Raw genomic sequence first — 22,195 nt, forward strand, 5'->3', positions numbered from 1 at the left:
AGTTGTACCGTGTGCACTCTTGGAAAGTACATTGGCGTATCAGCACCGTAAATAAGCGGCGTGATAAGAAAGCACTGAAGAGTGATACGCGCACGATCAGTTGTCCATGCGATGTTGGAAAGCAGCACGTTTGCCCGCTTATCGGCGCACGAAGACGAAGGTAGAATACAAAAGGCTGCTCCCCCTCCCCCCAACATGAGAAATACAGCCTAGAAGAGCTTCTCGTGTTCTGTACTTAGATTCAGGTGCATGGTAAGGAAGCTCAGGTGGTCCAAATTATTCCGGAGTCCCCCACTACGGCGTGCATCATCATCAAATCGTGGTTTTGGCGCGTGAAAACCCATAATTTGATTTTAGTTTCTCCTGTTAGCTGGTATTTGTTTTTTTCATACACATACATCAACGACGCCGTCTATCCCAAGGTGAAGTTCGTAAAGTACCCCGTGGCTGCTTACTGCTAGAGTTATTAAAGCGATATAGCTGGCTTCTACTTGAGCATAGAGCGAAGCTCTATGAACGAAACGAAAATGGATTGCGCAGAACCAAAGTACGCTGTTTCTTTTTTTTTTACATTTCTTTATCATCTATGGAGACTTCAGATCACACATTATCATTCTTCCTTAAAGTTTCGCGATGATGTACAGGTCGGTATCAACATTGGGAAATATGCCTCCAGCTTGCAGTATTCCACAGAAGTCATCTATTCACTCACGCAGCTAAAGTGAGCGAATTAATGCGCCACTCTCTCGCGCCTGTTCACCATTGACTTTCAGCACATTTCGTAAGCTGTTTCGCCTGATCGACTGTGGCTTCTCGGGCGCAAGCCGACACTGTTTACAGCGGAAGGGAAAAAAATTACGTATTCGTTTACCGTTGCGTGGCCGTACCCTTGTCGGAAGGAAGCACTTTGCACGCACTCCCTTCTCTCGAAGCAAGATGCGTTGCCAGTATTCTCGAAGACACGCAGGAATCGAACCATCCATCGGCTGCTCTGCCGGACAGCATAGCTTTCTTCTTTTCTTGCGCCGATTACCCTTCACTCGCAAATGTTTCCAGCCAGAAGCACGCAGTGTCGCGAGAGAGAGCGAACGGTTGACGACGTCCCAATTTCCCGTAGAAGCCCTAAGACAAACGTGGCGACGGCAACAGATGGGAAGCTATCGACCCTGAACCGTTCTTTGATGTTTTCCCTTATTTCTCTTCCGCAGCTTACTGCTGGAGTCAGTGGCGCTGATAAATGGACGCAATATCCCATCTTCACCGTTGCCTGAAAGAGAGACTTTCCCTGCTGGCATCGAATCGATTGAAAACAGTGGCCCTCCCGCTCGCACACACACACGCGTACACACACACGTACACACGTACGCACACATACACACGCACGCACGCGCGCCAACGCGTTAGTTCTGTGTGAAAGGCAACTAAAGTGGTGCGGAATGAACAAAAACGCGCCGAGGCGTGCGCGCGTGTGTGTATGTGTGTGTGAGAGAGAGAGAGAGAGACGCGCGCACATCTTTCCCGTTGATTTGGCGCGCAGATGTTCGACGCAATGTGGCGCGCGACGTGACGGTCTGTGGAGAACGTCAACGATAGGCTGGTCGTATCGTCGAGAGCCTCCGAGGCGGTTTCTTCCATTTGTCAGCGATCAACAAGCCGTCGTCGGTAACGATACGCTCGCTTTCGACGATTAGAGCGGTGACACGGTAACCTTCGAGAAGGAAAACTTGTGCTCAAGATAATAATAAAAAACCACACACACACACACACACACAGATATATATATAGTCGTTCGACCGACATATTGCAGAACCTGAAAGAAAAGCCTGACAATATGAACACGTTGCTTGGTTCAGTCTCTGTCTGGGGGATTTCGTTCGCCGTATTTCACCTTGTTCAGCATTTCCGGTACAATGCCACCTCAGAGTGTTGTTCTAGCAGATGTCACACGTACTTGAAGCGCTTTATATTTTGGCTAGTGTGTGGAGTACCAGCGGTCGTGGAGAGAGAGAGAGAGAAACTTTATTGCAATGGAAAAGATTTGAAGGAGGGGTGGTCGGAGCCTCTCACTCCATGGCCCCATTGGCCTCTGCCGCATGCCTGACCTGGCTAATTAAGGACTTTTGTCCTGCCAGGTCGGAGTGGGTGAGCTGTGCCTCCCACTGCTCCATTGTGTTACTGGTATTTGGCCTATGAGGGTGCTTAGTGCACTCCTAGGTTATATGTATTAGGGGGTAGGTATGCCACCGCACCAAGGACAGTTGACCCTATAACGAGTGGGATACATGGCGTTTAGCAATTTTAAATGGGGGAACACCCCGGTCTGTATTTTACTCCAATCGGCGGCCTGTTCCTCGCTAAGTTGACGTGGAAGTTCTCACAATAGTGTCTATGACACAAATGTTACTAAGACTTTTTAGTCTGGCATGATATTTATTGAATTAAGATATTCTCTATATGTGTAGTTTCTACGGCTTCTGGCAAGTTCTTTTTCATTTAACCGTGTGGAAGAACTACGAGCACAATATTGAAGTATGGTTAATAACTGCCGCAAATTGCGTAGACGTAACCTATTGCGAACTCATTGCCCATACAATTCGTCCTCTCCTTCACGGCAGTGTCAGTCGGCCTAAAAACGCTGTGACTTGCAGTTTTTTTTTTTTTCTGTAGAGGCGCGCGTATTATTGCCGAAATCTCTTGAGGTGTTTCAGTTTGGTCGTGTGATCTTCTTAATGTTCCGCACAGTGCTGCCTGTACTGCGCCTTATTAATTTTGTTCAGGATTGGTTTACTATGTCATCTTAACAATTACCTATAAACGTGTCGCCGTTTAACCGACGGAAGCGACAAGCGTCCCAGTACATTGATTGTTCCTTTTCGGATATAGTTTTGAAAACAAAGCGGGGTTAAATTGAGAATTGTCAAATACACGCGGAGGCCCTCTTTAGAGGGACCTATAGGTTCATTTCGTGCGATACGCCCACCACACTCACCTGTCCTCCGCTGCACGCAATAACTTGGAACGTCAGGTCCGTCGGCCCGAATTCTCGACCGCCCGGGACCAGTGCAAACACCCAGGCGGGTGACGCAAATGTATAAACTTCGGCAGTTTGACGGCAAGCCGACCGTACGCATCCCTCGTTGTCCGTCGTCGTTTTTCTTCTAAATTCTCCTGCACATCCATTACGCCGGAAAGCGTAAGCTTCGGTTAATCCTCAAAGCTGCGGCTTGGTCACGTGCAACACACACTTCACGGTGCCGCAGAGTGCCGCTTTAAGCAACTGTGTTCTCTGCTTGGTCTAGCTGTCGCATCGGTGTCAGACGCGACGTTCTCGGCTGGGCAATCGAGGCCACGTGCGCGCACGTCTGCACGGCCCTTTTTCTGCTGACATCGCATTTTATTTTTTTCCCGCGTCAAATTTGCGCCTTATTTTTTGGCTCGCCGCTAATGCTCCGAGATAGTAATCTCTCTTTGCGTCTACGCGGAGGCTGAGGTAATTACGTTGAATGTGACTCCTCCCCGCTCGTTCGAAAGTGCTCCCCTACCTTTTCTATACTTCCTTGTTTTTTTGTTTTTTTTCGCTCATTTGCCATCGTTCCATTGACACAGGGAGATAAATCCGAGGGATTACTGTCGTACCGACCCGCCAGCTTTGATTACATCGTTTACTCTGCGGCTTAGATCGCGCAGCCAGCGTGAATCTGCGTTGCCTTCATTTCTCTGCGTGCAAGGAAGGTCCTTTGATCTCGCTCTTGTGTGCATTTCTATTTATTTATTTATTTATTTATTTATTTATTTATTTATTTATTTATTTATTTATTTGCTGACACAGACGCCTGTGACGTCGCTGACTTTTATTGATAGTGGCTTAACGCTGTGATTACTTGTTATCCTGGGAGCTTGCAGCCTGTCCGTAATGGAACGCGCGCCTACAGTCGACGTCGCTTTGTATGCAAATTACGTCCGTCGACTATTGCTCGTTCCATCATCACGGCAACACGTCGAGATGCAGAATAAAAATAAAACAGATTTATTTATCAAGCTTTCTCTTGAGGACGTGGGACTCCTTACGCCGGCGGCATAACCATAAATCTTGCGCGTCGTAATTATGCGCATAATTTTAGCGGTCAAGTGTTCCGTTTCATCTGACGCTTCAGGTACCCGTTATCGTTCCAGGGGAGCAAAACTGGCTTTACCCGATACATATTATTCCAGTTTAGGCGGTTATGTGGCGGATAATGAGTGGGGAATGGACGAGGCAGGCTGGGTCCGCTGGCAATTTAATAAGAGCGAGCCTAAATCGCTCCGGGGCGAAAAGTGCGCTGCACAGGACGTAACAATATCAGTGGTTATGTAAAGCTCGCTGTACTCTTATATTAAACGAGCCGTGTATGTGCTTGTTTCGATCCCTATGTGTTTCGTTTGTTGAGTATAGAGAAATACAGAAACGGAGTAAACGCGTGCCTGCGCAACTGTTTTAAATATGATTTTTTTTTCCTCGCAGGAGGACCATTCCTAAGACGGCGGCAACGAACGCCCACAGAAGAGCACGGAAGACCCGAACAGAGCCGGGGCCACTCAATCTTTCGCGAGAAGCACGTGGCTCAACGCAGCGGCACTGAAGCACTGGCGTTTTTGCCCGCTACCGCCGTCGCAGCAGCAGCGATTGCGTAATACGTGTACAGTATACAGTCTCTATAGATAGCATCAAGCCAGTATATATATACACCTCTGGCCATGACTCTCATCAGCGGAGATAGGCAGCGGTTCGCGCGCGACGACAGCGTCTCCAGCCTGGGCACCATGACCAACTCTCAGAGCAACGAGCCGCTCGTGGTCGGCAAGGCGCCCGTCGTTCCGGACGCACTCGGAGTTCCCGATGCCGACGTGCGCCCTCGCACAAACGCCACCGACGTCTCCGGCGACGACGCGGGCGGGACCTGCGGCTGGGGCTGCCTGCGACCCCGCTGGCTGCAGCGGTTTCGCACGCCCCCCTGGGTGCTGTTCTTCCTGTGCTGGGCCGGGTTCCTGCAGGGCCTCATAGTGAACGGCTTCGTGAACGTGGTCATCACGACCATCGAGCGCCGCTTCCAGCTGCGCAGCTCCGAGAGTGGCCTGGTGGCCAGCGGCTACGACATCGCGTCCTTCCTGCTCCTGGCGCCCATCAGCTACTTCGGCGGCACCCGGAGCAAGCCGCTGTTTGTGGGCGTCGGCTGCCTCGTGCTGGGCCTGGGCGCGCTCGTCTTCTCCATGCCGCACTTCCTGGCCGGCACGTACGCCTTCAGCACCGAGGACGACAGCGAGAGCCTCTGCCTGGCGGAGGCGGCCGCCGGCTCGCAGGGCTTCTGCGCCCTCAGGGAGGCGTCGGGCGGAGGAGGCGGCGGCGGCTCCCTGAACCAGTACAAGTACATGTTCCTCGCGGGTCAGATGCTGCACGGCGCTGGCGCGACGCCCTTCTTCACGCTCGGCTGCACCTACTTGGACGAGATCGTGTCCACCAAGATGTCCTCCGTGTACATCGGTAGGCGTCACAGGATTGTAGGCGTTTCGGGGTGTACTGTTGGTACTTTTCCAAGTGTACTGTGCGGTTTTTATTCACTTCAGCAATGTGGGGGATGGCTTCCAGAGGCTTCGCCTCCGCTCTCCAAAGCGTTCCACCGATAATGATAAGTGAAATTTGCCACAAGTTTGGCTAGTGCATTTGTGCTAACATCTATGCCTTTCTGAAGGGTGCGGACCAGTGATCGTTTTGATCAAAGCACGCACTTGCTTGAGCACCCTGATGTTTGTCTACTCACTAATGCTAATGCGAAAGGACTCGGCAGAGTTCATAGCCTGGATGATTGTTGTGCACTTCTCAAAGAAAACATTATTGTAAAGTTATGTCACAGTATCAATATATTACAGTTCTCGTTGTTCAGCTGATATAATTTACCAAAACAACCTGTGTAATCAATTCGTAACAGATAAATTAAGCATAAGTCCTAAGTCATTTGTGTCTTTTTTTCTACTGCAGGCATTTTTTACACTATGGCGATCATCGGCCCCGCATTGGGCTACATTCTAGGCGGCCAGTTCTTGAAGATCTACACTGACCTCTCCGTAGACGCTTCGGCGTAAGTATCTGTCGTAATTCTGCTGCATGCACTTGGTATATCTGAAGTTTAGCGTTAGTGTGATAGGTCGTTTGTCGCAGTCAACCGGAATCGTCATGTCTAATTTGACTACTGAAACACGAACGTGCCACCGTCTATGTAGTTTGGCTGTTTAAAAGGAGAAGCCATAACACACGCGCAGAAACGCACTGATGCTGCGCTGGTGTTCTAAACATACGTAGCGAAAGTTCGATGATTGTGCTCTTTTATGACCTAAGAATCACTCCGACTATGTTTGGTCGTGAAGTTTTTTAATAGAACTGGTCAAACTTTTCACACCGTCAGAAGGCGCATGTTATCCTTAGGAAATGTACAATAAAAGTTGTGCGCCGATGTCATGACTTATAAGGAGGTATCTCATGCTCGTACCTGTGCGTCATGGCCCAAGATTAGACCGACAACGTTTGCTTTCATTCTAGCTATCAATAAAGGCGTGTTTTCACAAGTAACTCTGGCCATATACATCCGCATGGGGAGGGGGGTGAGGGAAGGAGGCAGGCAGATTCTCCCCCCCCCCCCTGACTTCAACCAAAGTGCAGTGAGAGGCCCTTAGCGGATACTTTTGAAGGCAATCACCTCCGCTCCCGTAAGGTTATCTGGTGGACGTTTTTTCATCAGTGTATGTTTATTTAAATAATGTTGGATTGCTGCGCTACGTGGTTGATACCGTTCCGGTATCAACCACGTGATACCCGAACGGCATCAAACATTAGGTACTGCCGCACTTGGCTGCGCTCACATGCGTAAGGCAAAGGCACAGTCAGGGTGAAACATGTATTGCGACCTACTGGGAGAACTGTTGTAGCGCAGCCTAGAAATAAACGCTGCGGAAACGATGCGCTCAAGCACCTGCAGTTGTCTGACAGAGACATTGAGCACGCTTCGTACCTCGTGCAAGATCTCGGTTCGCGCTTTTAATCTTTTTAGAGATATATCGGACAATTTACGGAAAGAAACGCGACGATATTGCGATGTAATCGATACGTTCTGCAAGTATTTAACTGCCGAGGTAGATGCGCCGACCCCTGCCGCGGCGATTGCTGCTGTTATGTGACGCACTGGAAATCTGCGATGGCCCCGAAAGGCAAAGGCCGCGGCCAGTCGCAGTTAATGTAATAGAAGGCGCGCTGCAGAAAGCTACAGCTATAGTCTAGCTGTTCATGGCTGTCAGCTCAGTAGGTCAATCATTATTCTTGCAACTTACCTGCTCCTTCAGCAGTACTAGTTGGCGATTTTCTTCGCCATGTTGTGCTGTTGATGTTCTGTTAGCTTGAGCCCACATTGAATGGTCAGCGTGTATGGCGCCATTGGAAACGGCGAAACAGCCATAAAGATGCATGTACTACAGAGCTGAGGCGCAGCTCATCCGACAATGGGCACTAGAGCTACACACACCCGCATAGCACTGTGTGTGTGTGTGTGTGTGTGTGTGTGTGTGTGTGTGTGTGTGTGTGTGTGTGTGTGTGTGTGTGTGTGTGTGTGTGTGTGTGTGTGTGTGTGTGTGTGTGTGTGTGTGTGTGTGTGTGTGTGTGTGTGTGTGTGTGTGTGTGTGTGTGTGTGTGTGTGTGTGTGTGTGTGTGTGTGTGTGTGTGTGTGTGTGTGTGTGTGTGTGTGTGTGTGTGTGTGTGTGTGTGTGTGTGTGTGTGTGTGTGTGTGTGTGTGTGTGTGTGTGTGTGTGTGTGTGTGTGTGTGTGTGTGTGTGTGTGTGTGTGTGTGTGTGTGTGTGTGTGTGTGTGTGTGTGTGTGTGTGTGTGTGTGTGTGTGTGTGTGTGTGTGTGTGTGTGTGTGTGTGTGTGTGTGTGTGTGTGTGTGTGTGTGTGTGTGTGTGTGTGCGTGCGTGCGTGCGTGCGTGCGTGCGTGCGCCTGTGTGCATGCTATACCAACAAATCGAATGTGCAAACCCAGTTTGAAAGACACGTGATGTGGTATTGCTCTAGTGCGTTGGCGGGGTGCCACCATTGGTAGCTGAATATATTTCTCTCAGGGTTTCCAAGGCGCCGGGGCTGATGAACTGGAATCTATTAACTAATTAATGAATTAATGATCGCATATGCGTTCCCGAGCGTACGTATACGCAAATACTTTTTATCTCCTCATAGTGCATAGCCTAGTTCGCTGTAACAAAGATGATGAGCAGACCATGTGGCGGCCACAGCAGGAGCATGGCGCCGTCTACAACGTGACAGCGCATATCAGCGTCGGTGGTAAAATGTCGCAATGTGTAGGTAGCTAACAATAGCTTCCTCTCTCAACAGCCTTGGCCTGACGCCCTCCAGTGGGGTCTGGGTTGGAGCCTGGTGGATCGGATTCGTCGTGTCCTCCGTGACGGCAATCCTGGCCGCCATCCCCATCAGTGCCTTTCCGAAGGTCTTGCCAGGTACGGCTGATCAACTGCAGTCACAGTCTGTCTCACGTTCAGCACATTGCTGGTTCACTCACAGGCTTCGTCAAATATTTCTAAAGAGAGGGAGAGAGACAGAGAAAAGGGGAAAGGCAGGGAGGTTAAGCAGAGGGGAAGATCCGGTTTGCTACCTTACGCTGAGGAGAGAGGGGAGGAGGAGGTAAAGTGATAATAAAGTACAGATAAAGAAAGAAGGAGCATAGACATACAATCTCAGTCGCTCACTGTCGCCGCATACTGTCACCGCATAAATATTTCTAAAGCGCTCAAACAGGCTATGAAGATCACAAAAATCTCATTTCGCCTGGGAATACTAATTTCTCGGAGAACGATGACGGTATTTTGGGAGAAAGGTCCGGTGTGGCGAAACTCGGCGATTGTTACAGAAAAAAAAAATGGCATTGGTTAAGCCACGGGGAGAAAGTGAAGTGAGTACTGCTAGACGATTAGGGATTACTGCATTTACCACTGGGCGAAGGATATGCGCTTTCTTTATATCTACTAAGTTCATGTTAAATAAACTTCTTACGCGAAATCAAACTTTCTTTTTCTTCACGATACTGTGTACACTACCTCTTTTCGCACGCTCAGGTTCGCTGAAGCTGCAGGCTCAGAAGAAGTCCGAAATGCACCAGAAACTGCAAAAGAGTGAAGCCGTGCAAAGTGGCTTCGGCGCCAGGGCTAAGGATCTTCCTGCCTCGTTCAAGATACTAATCACCAACCCGACATTTGTGTTCCTAAGTCTGGCAGGAGCGACCGAAGGTCAGTATGTGGGCCAACTTGCAGTTCGCCAGTGTACATATTACTTTTATTGCTAAACCGCACTATTTCACCGCGTTGACTTTCTTGTTTACAAATTCTCAGCAAACTTGGGAATATATTTCGCCTACTCTCGATGAAAGTACGCATTGTTACCGTTGAATCTCTGACAAACTCAGCGAACTTTTATGACTCAAAATGCTGTTATATACGTTGAAGTTTCGACAGCAGGTAACATCTTGTTTAAAAAAAAAAGTGCAGATTTTCTGAAGTAATAAAAATAAAAGGCGCAGCTGTTTACTCTTCGCAGCAAAAGGGTTGCTGGCTTTGTCAAGCATTGGAATTGCACCTCAATTTTAATACCACTTGGAGTCGCTATTCCTATAGGAACAGATGAAAAAGAGATCTGATGTCGAATCGATTTGCACCAATTATCCCATTGCCTTCCATCCAGGCATGCTGGTGTCTGGCCTGGCGACATTCCTTCCGAAAGTGATTGAGTACCAGTTCAGCATCGCAGCAAGCTTAGCAGCTTTAATAATGGGTGAGTATGAAACGAATGCTCGATATAGAGTTCTATGCCAAATTTAATCAGCCAAATTAGCTCTTACCATCTTGTTGTGCACACCATTTCACTAAGCAGGCAGCTTATATCCGCCAGCCTTTGAAAGTTCGCGCACCCTACAGCAGTGCTCCTTTCAGATCCCTTTGATGATCTCCTCGCCTCTGAGTGGCTTACCTTTAGCTACCTTCGCGAGTGCTTTTTCTTTTCCGTGTCTGTGATTAGCCTTGTTGCTTCCCAAAATTATCAGACTTGTTCTCACACTCGGAGCATGCCTTCGATCCACTCGCGCTCCATTCGCTTCGGCGTGCCTCCAGCTAGGGCCGCCACTGAACGCTAAAATCATCATCGTCGTTTCGTTCGTGGCGGGCGCATCGCACACGTTGCCACACGAGGCGTTTGATAGTCTTATCGATGTACGCAGGGAACCACGGAAGTTGGCTTCTCCCCAAAAATACACTTATAGTGGAAAAGCCAACTTTCACGGATATGCTTTTCGAGCAAATTAAGCGTGCACCGACGTCCTTTAGGCATGTCGTTAGTACTATTTGCAGGTTTTCGCGAATGAAGTGAGCACACATCCTACTGATTATTTGCTGTATCACCATGCACACGGCAGCCTTGGAACGTCGCGTCCAGAAAGTAATCGTTCACCTTACTAATATCGCACTACACCGGCAGTGGCGAGAACGCCATGGCAAGTTGTAGTTTATCACTCGTCCACGTTTCAATTTGTGCCGATTGCACATGGCACTATTGTCCACTTCCCATTCCATCTGCTACGAGGATATTTGCATCATTTCATTATATTGCTGTTATTGCGCTTGATTTGCACCAAGCAAACACAGGCATTCTCTCGATGACCTTATGCACATCTCCGTGGTGCCTGTTCGTTATAGCTCCCTAAGAGCTTTCACTCACGACTAGACTGAAGATATCACCCTGGGATTTCCAGAGCGCGTATTGCTGCCGCGACCTTATTGCGTCCATCCTGGCGAGGCTGCTACTTCCGGACCGGGCAACCGCATTTATTAATGCATGTTCCGCATTTAGTTCTGAGCATGAACATTCTCACCCCAAGACTGTCCTGCCTCGAATAAGCGAATTATGCGGGCTAGCTATCATACTGTACCTATACTTCATTACCATCAAATTATTATTATTATTATTATTATTATTATTATTATTATTATTATTATTATTATTATTATTATTATTATTATTATTATTATTATTATAGGTACGTTCAGATCGCGGAACTCGCGAACAAATCATTTCCTATCTGTGTGAAGGCCTATAGTCTTCAAGTAGGGTACTGTCTAAATAGGCTGCACATGCTCGCACATACCGAGTATTTCACGTAACTTGCACCAAGCTTTAACAAAAGTGGTACATCTTAAACAATCGAGATGACGCCACTGTGCCCTTGCGCCTCTGGTTGGCAGCGCTTTCAGTCATGTTTCCAAGGAACAGAGGGCGTCTATTCGTTTGTGAAAGGAAGCGATCGGCTCTGGCAACCAGCCAATCACGTCAGCATGATCGGAAAAGGCCAGTGTTGAAAACGGATTGAAGCACACTCGTTGGCTTCTTTCACGGTGAGTATGTGGGCTTAGTTCTTTGGGCACACGGCAACTCCTAAGCGCGCAATGACGTCGTTCTTATCATATATTATTGGCTTTCTTGGAGCCCATAAAAAAGAACGACATAAAAGAGAATGTCGTGAAAACAACTTCATTGGGTGTTGTTGAGCTCAATCTACAAAATTGGCAATCAAACCTATTCCCTAAGACAAATACTAAAATTTGCATAATTTAGCTTAGCTAATTAGCTAACTAATTGTACTTCAGAAAATAATCTGAGTAACCCAGCATGACTACAAACAATATGCCATTGGTCTCAATTTCCAAAGATGTAACATTCCTTTAAAAAGCTTTATTTGTGTTGCAGGAAATACCCGGTGGGTTTCCCAAGCTTAATACTTATCTTTCACAGGTTTCTTGTTTTGAAAATATTAGCTAGCAGTTTGGATGCAGTGCCACAGCACGAAAGAGTGAATATGGCACAAGGACGGGGCTGTTTATTGTAGCGCCACGTATATTGTACACCATGGACAATCCTGACAAGAATTCCTGACAGTCATGGGATGCAACAATGCAATTTAGTCAATTTTTCATGGTCTGCGAGTGTTTGTCCCCAGTAGGGCAAGTGAGTCTGCTATTGAGCATCAGTCTATGGGAAGATGAAAAATTTGTTGAAAATTGCTGCATTGTAAAATGCGATCATTTAGCAGAGGTAATGCAGCACAATTAAAATATTGAGAATTAGAATATATTTCTTGGAACGGTCCTCGTCCTTATGTCTGCCTAGCGATGTTATGCAACAGGTATATGTATACCTACATTAAAGTCCCTTAAGTCATCCTCGAGTGTATTGGTCTTCGATGGAAATATTGACTATGCTCTTTGTCACATTCTTTTTTCTTTCAGGTGCAGTCACTGTTCCAGGTGCCGGCGGAGGCACCTTTCTAGGAGGCTACTTCGTCAAGAGGTTCAACCTACGCTGCTCTGGCATCATCAAGATGTGCATCCTCTGCTCCCTTGTGCCACTCGTCACTATCTTTGCCTTCTTCTTCAGCTGCCCAAACGTCAGATTTGCAGGTGTCAATTACAAAACAAACAAGTGAGTGTACAAAGTTTTCATTGTTGATGTGAACAAGGGTTATATACCACTGCAAGTGTTGGTCATTGTGCCTTTGAATGAAATAAGTGCAATTTCCATTTGACTCACCAAATAATTAATCAAACATAAAGAATATTTGGGCTGCTGAGTCATGAGCTGGTAGAAATAAAAATTTATGGCAATATTTGAATCTGGGTTATGGCAACATGAACTTGAAATTTGGCAAATACGATGCACTGGGACCTTCTGGTTTTACATATGAGCTATGGCGTCTACAGTGACATTTTCATCATTGGTCTTGATTTCAGCTTTATACCGTCTATAGTAACGATGTTGTGAACTCTGCTGTGGCCAGTTGTGACAGCATGGTGAACTGACAGCCCAAGCCATTTTTATTGTCTACTTTTTCATGTTCCATTTCTCGAAGTGTGTGCAGCTGGCACCTCACGTTCACTTCATCGTAACTTTAAGCGTTCACGAATCTGTTCACACAACCTTGCATATGTTATCCTTTTACAGCCTTACTGTGGGAATCGACCGCTTTCTCAATGAGTGCAACAACCAGTGCCATTGCCAAATAGAAGACTTTGACCCCATCTGCGGAACAGATCATGTCATGTACTACTCGGCGTGCTTCGCTGGCTGCCAAAAAGTCCATCACTACGAATCAACGAAGGTGAGTCAACACATAGCCCTTTGCTCTACTGAGTGCTCCACCCACGAGCCAAAGAGACAGAAGTATTGTCCAGCTAGGCATGTTAGATTCCACATGCATTAATTAGATGAATCAAGCAATGTCGAAATCTGCTGTTGCTGATTTAAACTGCAGGCGCATAAAAAAGACTAATGGTATAATTGTGATTTATTGAGTGCCAGCGTAGTGTAATTAACGACAAGAAAGAGGGTTAACCGAGGGGCCCGATTTGTATTATTGATATCATAAGAAGCCAACAAGCAAAGACACCAAGGACAACACATGGAAAATTAGTTGTACTTGCTAATTGAAATGAAGAAATTGTAAATTGATGTAATGAAAAGTGGATGAAAAAACAACTTGCCGCAGGTGGGAAACAATCGCCGGCTTCGCATTACGCGTGCGATGCTCTACCAATTGAGCTACCACGGCGCCGTCTTCCCATCCACTTTCTGGGGTATTCATGTGTTACTACTAGAACTAATCCTGGGAGTGTTAGCCAGCGCCACCACTCACCTGCGGCACGTTGTTTCTTCATCCACTTTCAATTACATTAATTTATAATTTCTTTACTTCAATTAGCAAGCACAAGTTATTTCCCCTGTGTTGTCCTTGGTGTCTTTGTTTGTTGGCTTCTTATGATATCAGTATAGTGGAATTATATTATTTGCCCTATATGATACTTATCAAAAGTGCATAATCACAGGCAGGTGGGCTAAATGATTAGCACGTGCTCCAGCTTTGATTCGGAGCATTGACACATCTTCTGGACTGCTGACAGAGTGACTTCTGCGGTTTCTTCTACTACAAACAGCTGCGCTTGACCCAACTGTTTACATTCCTTCGTTGCACTCCCTATCAGTCAATCGATCAATCACTATTCTTGTTCAGTACAGTACAGTAGGATTCCAAGCTTTCCTACTAGGAATTATGGCAGTCATTCTCGTCTGGTGCCCTCTCATGCTCCTTTAGCTCGCAGCTCACACCTGTGCTCTTCACAGTCACTTTTGCAGTTGCATCTGTAGGTGAAGCATCCACAAAATTTGCATACCTTGTTACAACTGGCCTGTATGATGAAAAATTTGCGTCACACTGCAAAAGCCACGGCAAAAGCCCAGATGTTTCAAATATGCCGAGCCGCCCGCAACTGTTGAAAAATGCCTGGGAGGCTGCAACGGCAAAAAGACGTTAGCCTTTGTGCACACATTCTCACTTCCTTGCTCACGGCACGCATGACGCCCTGATGTCTGTATGGGCTCACCAGTGCTGTCTTTTGTCACCAAGCGAGACAGTTAAGCAGTTAAGCTTTGTGTGTGCATTCCCTCCTTCTTCTCCTCGGTGTGGAAGATGCTGGCCATGTCTCTCTCTCTCTCTCTCTGTGTGTGTGTGCGTGTGTGTGTGTGTGCGCGTGTGTGCGCGCGCGTGCGTGCGTGCGCGTGCGTGCGCGTGTGTGCGCGTGCGCGTGCGTGCGCGTGCGTGCGCGTGTGTGCGCGTGCGCGTGCGTGCGCGTGCGCGTGCGTGCGCGTGCGTGCACGTCAGTGGCTTTCCCTCTGCTTTGTCAGTGGCGGTTGGAAAATCCCTTGAACGGACTGCCATGTACCAAGTGGTGGCCACAAGCGAGGAGAGCGTTCGCTCTCTCCTTCTCCTGCGTGAGGGCATTCCGAAGACGCTATAAAAGACGCCCTCGCCAACAAACTTCATCTTTCAGTACAAACTAGAGCATTCGTGTCACTCTCCATCATGAAGCTTGTAGAGGTGACCACTTCATAGCATTGTAATTAGAAGTTCTTTGCTACTCGTTACGTCAATCATCTTGTGCCTCTGCCTGGGCCCCTCCCTACTGGTCAAGCTCCAGACCGCTAGGCCCATGCTACCTCCACAATCCTGGTGGTAGCAACAATTTGTAACAATCAAAATCAGAGTGCAAGTACTACAGGGTATTCATATGTGACATACACTAATGCGAAAATGTAGGACATGCTTTGGTTGCGACAACTGACATGTGCATTATTTTTCTTTGTGCATGTTGCAACCAAATGCCTGAAGCAAAAGTTTCAAAGTCAGGTTGTGTTGTTTGAACACTTTGCCTCAAAATGTGACCACCATATGACAGAGCAATGTTAATTTGAACTGCACGCAGGTGTATGAGGACTGTCGCTGCATCGATCATCCAGGCCGGAACATAACACTGGAAGGCAGGCAGGTGACCATCCAGGCGGAGCGGGATAAATGCCCCAGCGAGTGCAACTTCCTTGTCTTCTTCTTGATTGCTATGTTCATCTGCATGGTCTTCACATTCCTGGTCAGCATGCCATCACTGGCTGCCACACTCAGGTAAATTCTGTATAAGGAGGGGAGGGGGAATAACATGGCTGCATCAGTTGGACATGATGCAGATTGGAGTCATGTAATGTTTCAAAAATGATTGCATTTTCCTCAGATTTGACTCCTATTGAAAAAAGAAATACATTGAGCATTCAGTACTGTTAAGTACCACTGCCAAGGAAGTCCTGCCAATTTTCTTGTTTATTTGTTTCATATAGCTATTAGAAATTCAGTGCTTCGCAGTAATTGCTTTCAATTTTTAGACGAATTCATCGGAAAGAAAACAAAGAGAAGAGTAAGCACTGTCTGGCATGATTTAATTAATATATATAGGAGCAATGTTGATGATTTCCATAGTGTTAATGGCACATATCAGGGTAGGGGTGACAGTGCTCATTTTTTCTACCAAAGAGTTGCTGCTTGGTAAATGCATGCTACATATCCCCATCCACATTCATGTACTACTACTGTGTTCATTTTTTTTGCTGGTGCCACTTTTAGTGTTTCCTGCATTTCAGAATCAGCACTAATGTTTCTTGAGGCTGCTCCTGCCTTATGTTGATTTAATGCTGTTTCCTTAACAGTGAGTCACAAGTGCAACTACAAGTGCCTTGCATTTGATGCACGTGAACTAGTCTACATGTGCTGGTTAATGTTTGATCCACCTTGCCGATTTGTTTGCTATCATTGAATGTGCTGCTGTTGTACTGCATTCGACATATGCGCACGTTCCTCTAGCATGATCAATCATGTTAAATGACAAATATTGTGGATAGTATTTCGGAAGAGCAATAACCCATAAATAATTTTGAAACAGCACCGTGTTTAGTGATGCAAAGCACATGTCGAGAAATATAAATGTATGCCAATCATAAGGTAGCATCAAACATTGTGGAAAATTTAGTGGTACCGATGGTAAATGACAGCAGTGCCTGGAGTAGTTTTCATAGGGTCAGTCATGGGTGACTTGAAGCATGCATTTTTTACTTCCTCTGAATGCTTTCCTTTTCTGCTTTATGTGCAGGTGTGTTGCAGCTAGCCAGAAGTCTTTCGGACTCGGTATACAATGGATTACGGTGCGGTTATTAGGTAAGGGTCCATCTTTTTTCCAAACAAACCTGGCTTCTTGTTATCTGCTCAGATATCATGATTGGGACCACTTGACAACTGACTCTCAACCTAGTCAGCTGTAAATTTAATGTCACAACCAGCCCTTTTCGATGTGAACGTAATCTGTAGAGGAGGCATTAAGTCCCACTGCCCATATAGTTACTGCTAGTACATAAAGTCCCTTTCTCTATTGCTTACGAGTTTTGCACTTGCTCATAATTTTGATGAAAATTCGATGCTTTTCCTATTGCATTGTAAGCTGCCTCATAAGAAGTAATTACGAATGACTACCACTCATAGTCGCCAAACTGACAAGGGCTTTATAAGACCATATGATGTACAGAATAAACAGTTGTAGTGCCACATGTTGCAGTTTGATTACACTGTGTACCATTGCTTATCGTGAGGCACTGATTTTTGACTATGGAAAATGACTACATTCAGCTCCTATAATGATGTTAGCGCATGAGAGCGTGCCTGCATGGCAGCACAAGCATGGCGGTGGTACACTGCGGCCATCAACAGAGCCAGACGGAATACAGCTGACTAAGAGAAATATAGAATAAATGCATGTCTATTGTCGCTGAGGGGTCATTAAGATTTTAGTTGCAAATCAAACCATATTGCATGAAAAACTCTTGCTAACATGATGAAATTGTGATATGTAGAGCATGGGTTTCCTGTGATTTTGCCAATTCGTCACTCAGCATTCCCACTCAGCACGAATACATTTGTTTTCATTTGTCTCTTGCAGGAACCATTCCAGCTCCCATCTTGTTCGGCTTACTCATCGACCAGAGCTGTGTGCTGTGGCCTGGCTCATGTGATGACTCGGGCGCATGTGCGGTCTATGAGAATGGCCAGATGGCTCGCAATTTGCTTGCATTGCTGGCCACTGTAAAGTTCCTCTCATGCCTATTCTTCTTCCTCTCGTGGCTCCTGTACAAGGCACCCGAAGATGGCGATGATGACGGTGACGTCATCGCAGCCGAGAAAGAAAAGTGTGGTGTCGCCACCATCAAGCAGGAAAAGGCTGCAACTTCCCCATACAAGTCAGCCACAAATGGCTCGGTGACAACAGAGCAGCAGCAACAAAATCATCACAACAGTGACAGCAGCACTTGGTTTTGAACATTACCAAGAGACAAAGACTACAAGTAGCATGGCTCTATGTGTAATAGTGAGGTTCGCCATGGTGATGTGCAAATGAAAACGCAGTATGGGCTTTTTCACTGTGTGTCTCCGAGTGCCCACTTTTGGCATCAACTCCAACATGAGGTGAAAGCTTCTCCTGTTTCAAGCGCCCATTCTTGGCAAATTTCCTGTAACAGAAAGTTTGCATTCAGTGCATATCCCCTATGTCATATGCAACTGCAGCCCTATAGAGGTGTAAGCTGGTGTGAGCTGGCAGGCTTTCAGTGGCCAATTGTGAGAAGTGCAACACTAGGCTTTTCATTGTTTTCATTTCGACAAACCTTGAATAGCATGAGCACACTACTCTTTGCCTCACTGCCAAACTAGAGAGCAACGTCGATCTTTTGCAATTGCTGAACCGCCATGTGTGCTTGAAGGATCTTCACAAAAGTCACCACATGCGAACTGTGAATTCGGCAATTGAATGTTGCTGCTGGCACCAGGAAACACCCTGGTATGCCAGACACCAGGTATGTGTTCTTGCTCAACATCTGTCCATAATAGCAGCAAGCCCAGTTGTCTACAGCTTTCCTGTCAACCCACCTCAATTTGAGTAGAAAATTTGAGAAAAGCTCATATTCTGATTTGTGCACATCTGTGTGATGATCCAAGTTCAGGAAGAGGTAGCTGCAGCATATAGACTGCCTACAGGATTCCAGCATCTGAAAGCTTGGCAAACTTCTTGGATGTCTGAGCCTTCGTGCAATTTTTCATGCGGGAGTGAAGCACAATTTCAGCAGCACCGACATGTGATTCTCAGAATATGTTGTGCAAGTCCTCAAGAAAGTGATGCCGTGTGAGTGTGTGTGAACTGTGAATCTACGGTATGATAGGCAGAGTGCAGATGCCACTGACTGACATCATTTCTCATGTTGAAGTGGTCAAACAAAGGGACCTGTTTAAGTGAATTGGTGGACAAGTGACGCTTCAGCAAAACAAGCACTAGGACTTAATCATGAATACAATGAACTGTTCTGAGTGCCTGTTCTTAGCAGATTTCCTGTGCTCTTTTTGACAATACCCGTAGCAAATTGGCGGGACAACATATCTGTAGATTTGTAAGAGTGTTTGCACTTACATACTGTGCGCACAAACTGACACATGAACAAAACATGTCTGAAAGCTTGCAGTAATTTTTTCTTTTTGAAAGTGCACAAAATGTGACGCTGTTTTGCAATTAAACAATTACCATTATTTGCACTAGAACTAGAAACCTCATGAACATTTGGTGCAAGAAACACTGCTAAGTCGGCAGTGCCTTAAATTGCAAATAGCAGACTTACTCACAGTGCAACTATGCTGAGAACATTTAGTTCAAGTGTTATTAAATGCCATTCGAAAGCAAATTTCTTTATGGCCACTTTAATTGCGGAATACAAAAAAAAACCTTGTACATAGCTTTCGTGCCTGTTACAGAACCAGGTTGGATAAATTACTCCAGAGCCCCATGGCATCTTTCATAGCGCAAGTGTAGCTTTGGAATGTAAAACATAATCACTTATCATATAGTACTATACTGAAGTACATAGTACTAATGCTATTCCTAAAACAAGAAGCTCCCATTCATTTAACCCCTGAGCAAGCACATATGGCCAGGCAGTCTTGAAATTACCTATTTAAATTCTTGCTGTAAAGTGTGTCGGCATTCTACAGACTCCATAAAGTATGACATGGCTCTTAAGAAAAAGATAACACGCAAAATAGACAAGGATGAGAGGGCAAAGAGATGGACTGGCACAAAATTTCAACTAATTTTATTTCCACACATGTGCAATAAAGCTGTGCACATTTAATATGGGAAAAAAGGTAAGTGAGATATGTACAACATAACCATCACTTTCTTTTTTTTTTATAACTAAATGTGGGCTGCCTTATTGTACATGTGTGGTAATGTGCTTATATTCATGAGTCTGATGGAAATAAAATTAGTTGAAAGTTTGCGCTAGTCTGTGTCTCTACTTTCTTGTCCTTGTCTGTTTTATGCATTAACTTCTTCCAAAGCATTATGAACCAACTAGCACAGCAACAAGTCTTATCGAAGTTTTATGACATAACAGTAATCTCACAGTATATTAATGCTTTGACAGTATGAAGCATAATGACTTCATGGCTTAGTGTTCGTTCTCTTCTTCTGTGATACTGAATCCGGTGACATTTATTTATCTCAGAATGACAGCAGCCAAAGCTAACGTATTTCTTAGCGAACTTGGTGAACTTGTAACAAGCACTCCCACTTTTCCTGTCAATTGTATAATTGTCCCAAAGCTTATTTAAAATATAACTGTGTTCATCAACCCTCGCATTTTGATTTGGCTTTTGGTGACATTCCTTAATACTACCTAATCTTTTTGTTTCTCTCTAAATGATGCTACTAATGTCTTTTGAGTGCTATGCGACTGTCCATATGGACATTATTCTATTCAGCACGTTACCTTCCGACACATGACCTTGTAATGTTTACTTGAGAGTATTTTGATTTAGTGTCACTGCAAAATGTTTGCATTTGCATTGGCTTTATGCACCTGATTTGAACACAAACAGAATTCGTATTACATCAAATGACAGATGCCACAACTTTTCTGCAAGTAACTTGCCAATTGATTTTGGGGTTCTTTTATGTAAGTGCAAAGTCAATGACATGTGTAAGATAAACATTGCCATGTGGAGGGGTGATTCTGGTTCTCGACCGTGACCTTTCAAATAAAAGACAAAGTAGCATTTTTGTTCAAAACATTGTAAACTAGCAGAACATTGTTTAATAAATCTGGTTGGTCATTAGTAGATATAGCATGACATCACTCTGTATAGCCCCCATGCCTCCTACATCAGTGAGTAAAACATCTTGCTTTCTACGGTTCTGTGCAGATGAGTTGCTTTCTGGACAAATTTTTGATAAAGATTACAAAGCCAGCCTTGAAGTACTGTGTACTGCTTTGCTCACTAATGGTCTTTCCAGTGTATGTCCTCTGGAGTCCATGAAAACTGCAGCGACTTCTTCTTTTTTTTTTACACCAAGAATTAATACTTATCAGCAACCCCACTGGCACCTTTATTGTACTAAATTAGATGGACACAACAGGCGAATTTCCACCGTCGGCGTCGGCAGCGCCGTGAGGTTCTACTGAAAGTCCAGCTGCAGTGAGATATGCCGGGCGCCCTATGGGGAACCAGCGCGGCCGCGGCACCGCCTGGCGCGGCCTCGTGCGTCCTATCTTGGGAGTAATCGGCGGTGCTTACGTAGGTTAGGAGAGCCGAGAATGGCTTCGCGAGCGCTGTGTTATCGCGCGCCTAGTTCGCGTTGCCGATAGAGGCAGCACGAAGGGAAATTCGTTCGCTGATGCTGCAGCTCTTCATCACGCCAGCGTTGCGACAGCGAATTCTCGCGGTCATCGACTGAAATCTATTCATGTCTGGCCGTGCGGCGCGTCACACCGTGCTTGTAATTTATTTAGCAAGCTAATGTTCACTGCAACTTGCACTGCCGATAAAACTACGAACCTGGCTTCGCGTAGTTGTTTAATAATTTGATGTCGCTGTCAATTCTTCGCCTGTCGACTGAAACTGCGACATCTTTTTTGTTTAATTAGGTGTGTGAGAATGGTAATTTTTGAGACCATACCGAATAGAAATCGAATAGTGCTACAAGTGAAGTGAATATTGATTACCAACTTTTCGTATAGCTCTCGAACACCCACGTCACCGACTCGGTGGCTAGGCTTTGGGCTGCTGAGCATGATGTCGCGGGTTCGAATCCCGGCCACGGCGGCTGCATTTCGATGGAAGCGGAATGCAAAAATGCTCGTGTACTGTGCATAGGGAGCACATTAAAGAACACCAGGTTGTCAAAGTTAATACTGCGCTCTCCACTGCGGTGCCCCTAATAAACCACTGAGCAGTTTCTGGATGTTAAACTCCACAATTATTAGTTCTATACTAATTAACAGCCTTGTTACAAAGTTAATATAAAACGATGTCCACGTCCTATTATCGCAACATCAGCAAGTGTGTCATTGCACGGCACATTATGAAACACACTTTATCAATAACTTAATTTGAGCAGTAGGACCGACGGAACAGTTTTTTTCGTGTACTGGGGGCTCTTCAGAGCATACACGGTCGTGTATTATCAGGACAAGCTCTTAGACAACAGATTATTGTGAACTCATTAGCATCTGCATATATTATCAAGGCTCAGTAGGAAATGCCTGTCGGCTGTGGTGACGACATAGCGAAAAACGGTATCTTTCTCTAGTAAGTAAGTTTGTTCCTAGTCCCTTATAACACAGGGCAGGCGTTTTAGGTGCTAGGGCAGGCGTTTC

At 45.9% G+C, this 22,195-nt stretch overlaps 1 protein-coding gene across 1 annotated transcript in view; it reads left to right on the top strand.

Annotated features, from left to right (window-relative positions):
* The window catches only part of Oatp26F (Organic anion transporting polypeptide 26F), a 92,611-nt gene extending 71,817 nt beyond the window's left edge, over positions 1-20,794 (top strand). The window contains exons 2-11 of the mRNA XM_050183207.3: positions 4,502-5,518; positions 6,014-6,113; positions 8,408-8,529; positions 9,145-9,315; positions 9,767-9,856; positions 12,361-12,553; positions 13,073-13,229; positions 15,388-15,581; positions 16,597-16,661; positions 17,437-20,794. Of these exons, the coding sequence (XP_050039164.2) occupies positions 4,735-5,518; positions 6,014-6,113; positions 8,408-8,529; positions 9,145-9,315; positions 9,767-9,856; positions 12,361-12,553; positions 13,073-13,229; positions 15,388-15,581; positions 16,597-16,661; positions 17,437-17,813 (2,253 nt within the window). The 5' untranslated portion in view covers positions 4,502-4,734 and the 3' untranslated portion in view covers positions 17,814-20,794. The remainder of the gene's footprint in view (positions 1-4,501; positions 5,519-6,013; positions 6,114-8,407; positions 8,530-9,144; positions 9,316-9,766; positions 9,857-12,360; positions 12,554-13,072; positions 13,230-15,387; positions 15,582-16,596; positions 16,662-17,436) is intronic.
* The last annotated feature ends 1,401 nt before the right edge of the window (positions 20,795-22,195 follow it).

This window comes from Dermacentor andersoni, chromosome 4, assembly GCF_023375885.2.
Source record: "Dermacentor andersoni chromosome 4, qqDerAnde1_hic_scaffold, whole genome shotgun sequence".
Lineage (NCBI taxonomy): Eukaryota > Metazoa > Arthropoda > Arachnida > Ixodida > Ixodidae > Dermacentor > Dermacentor andersoni.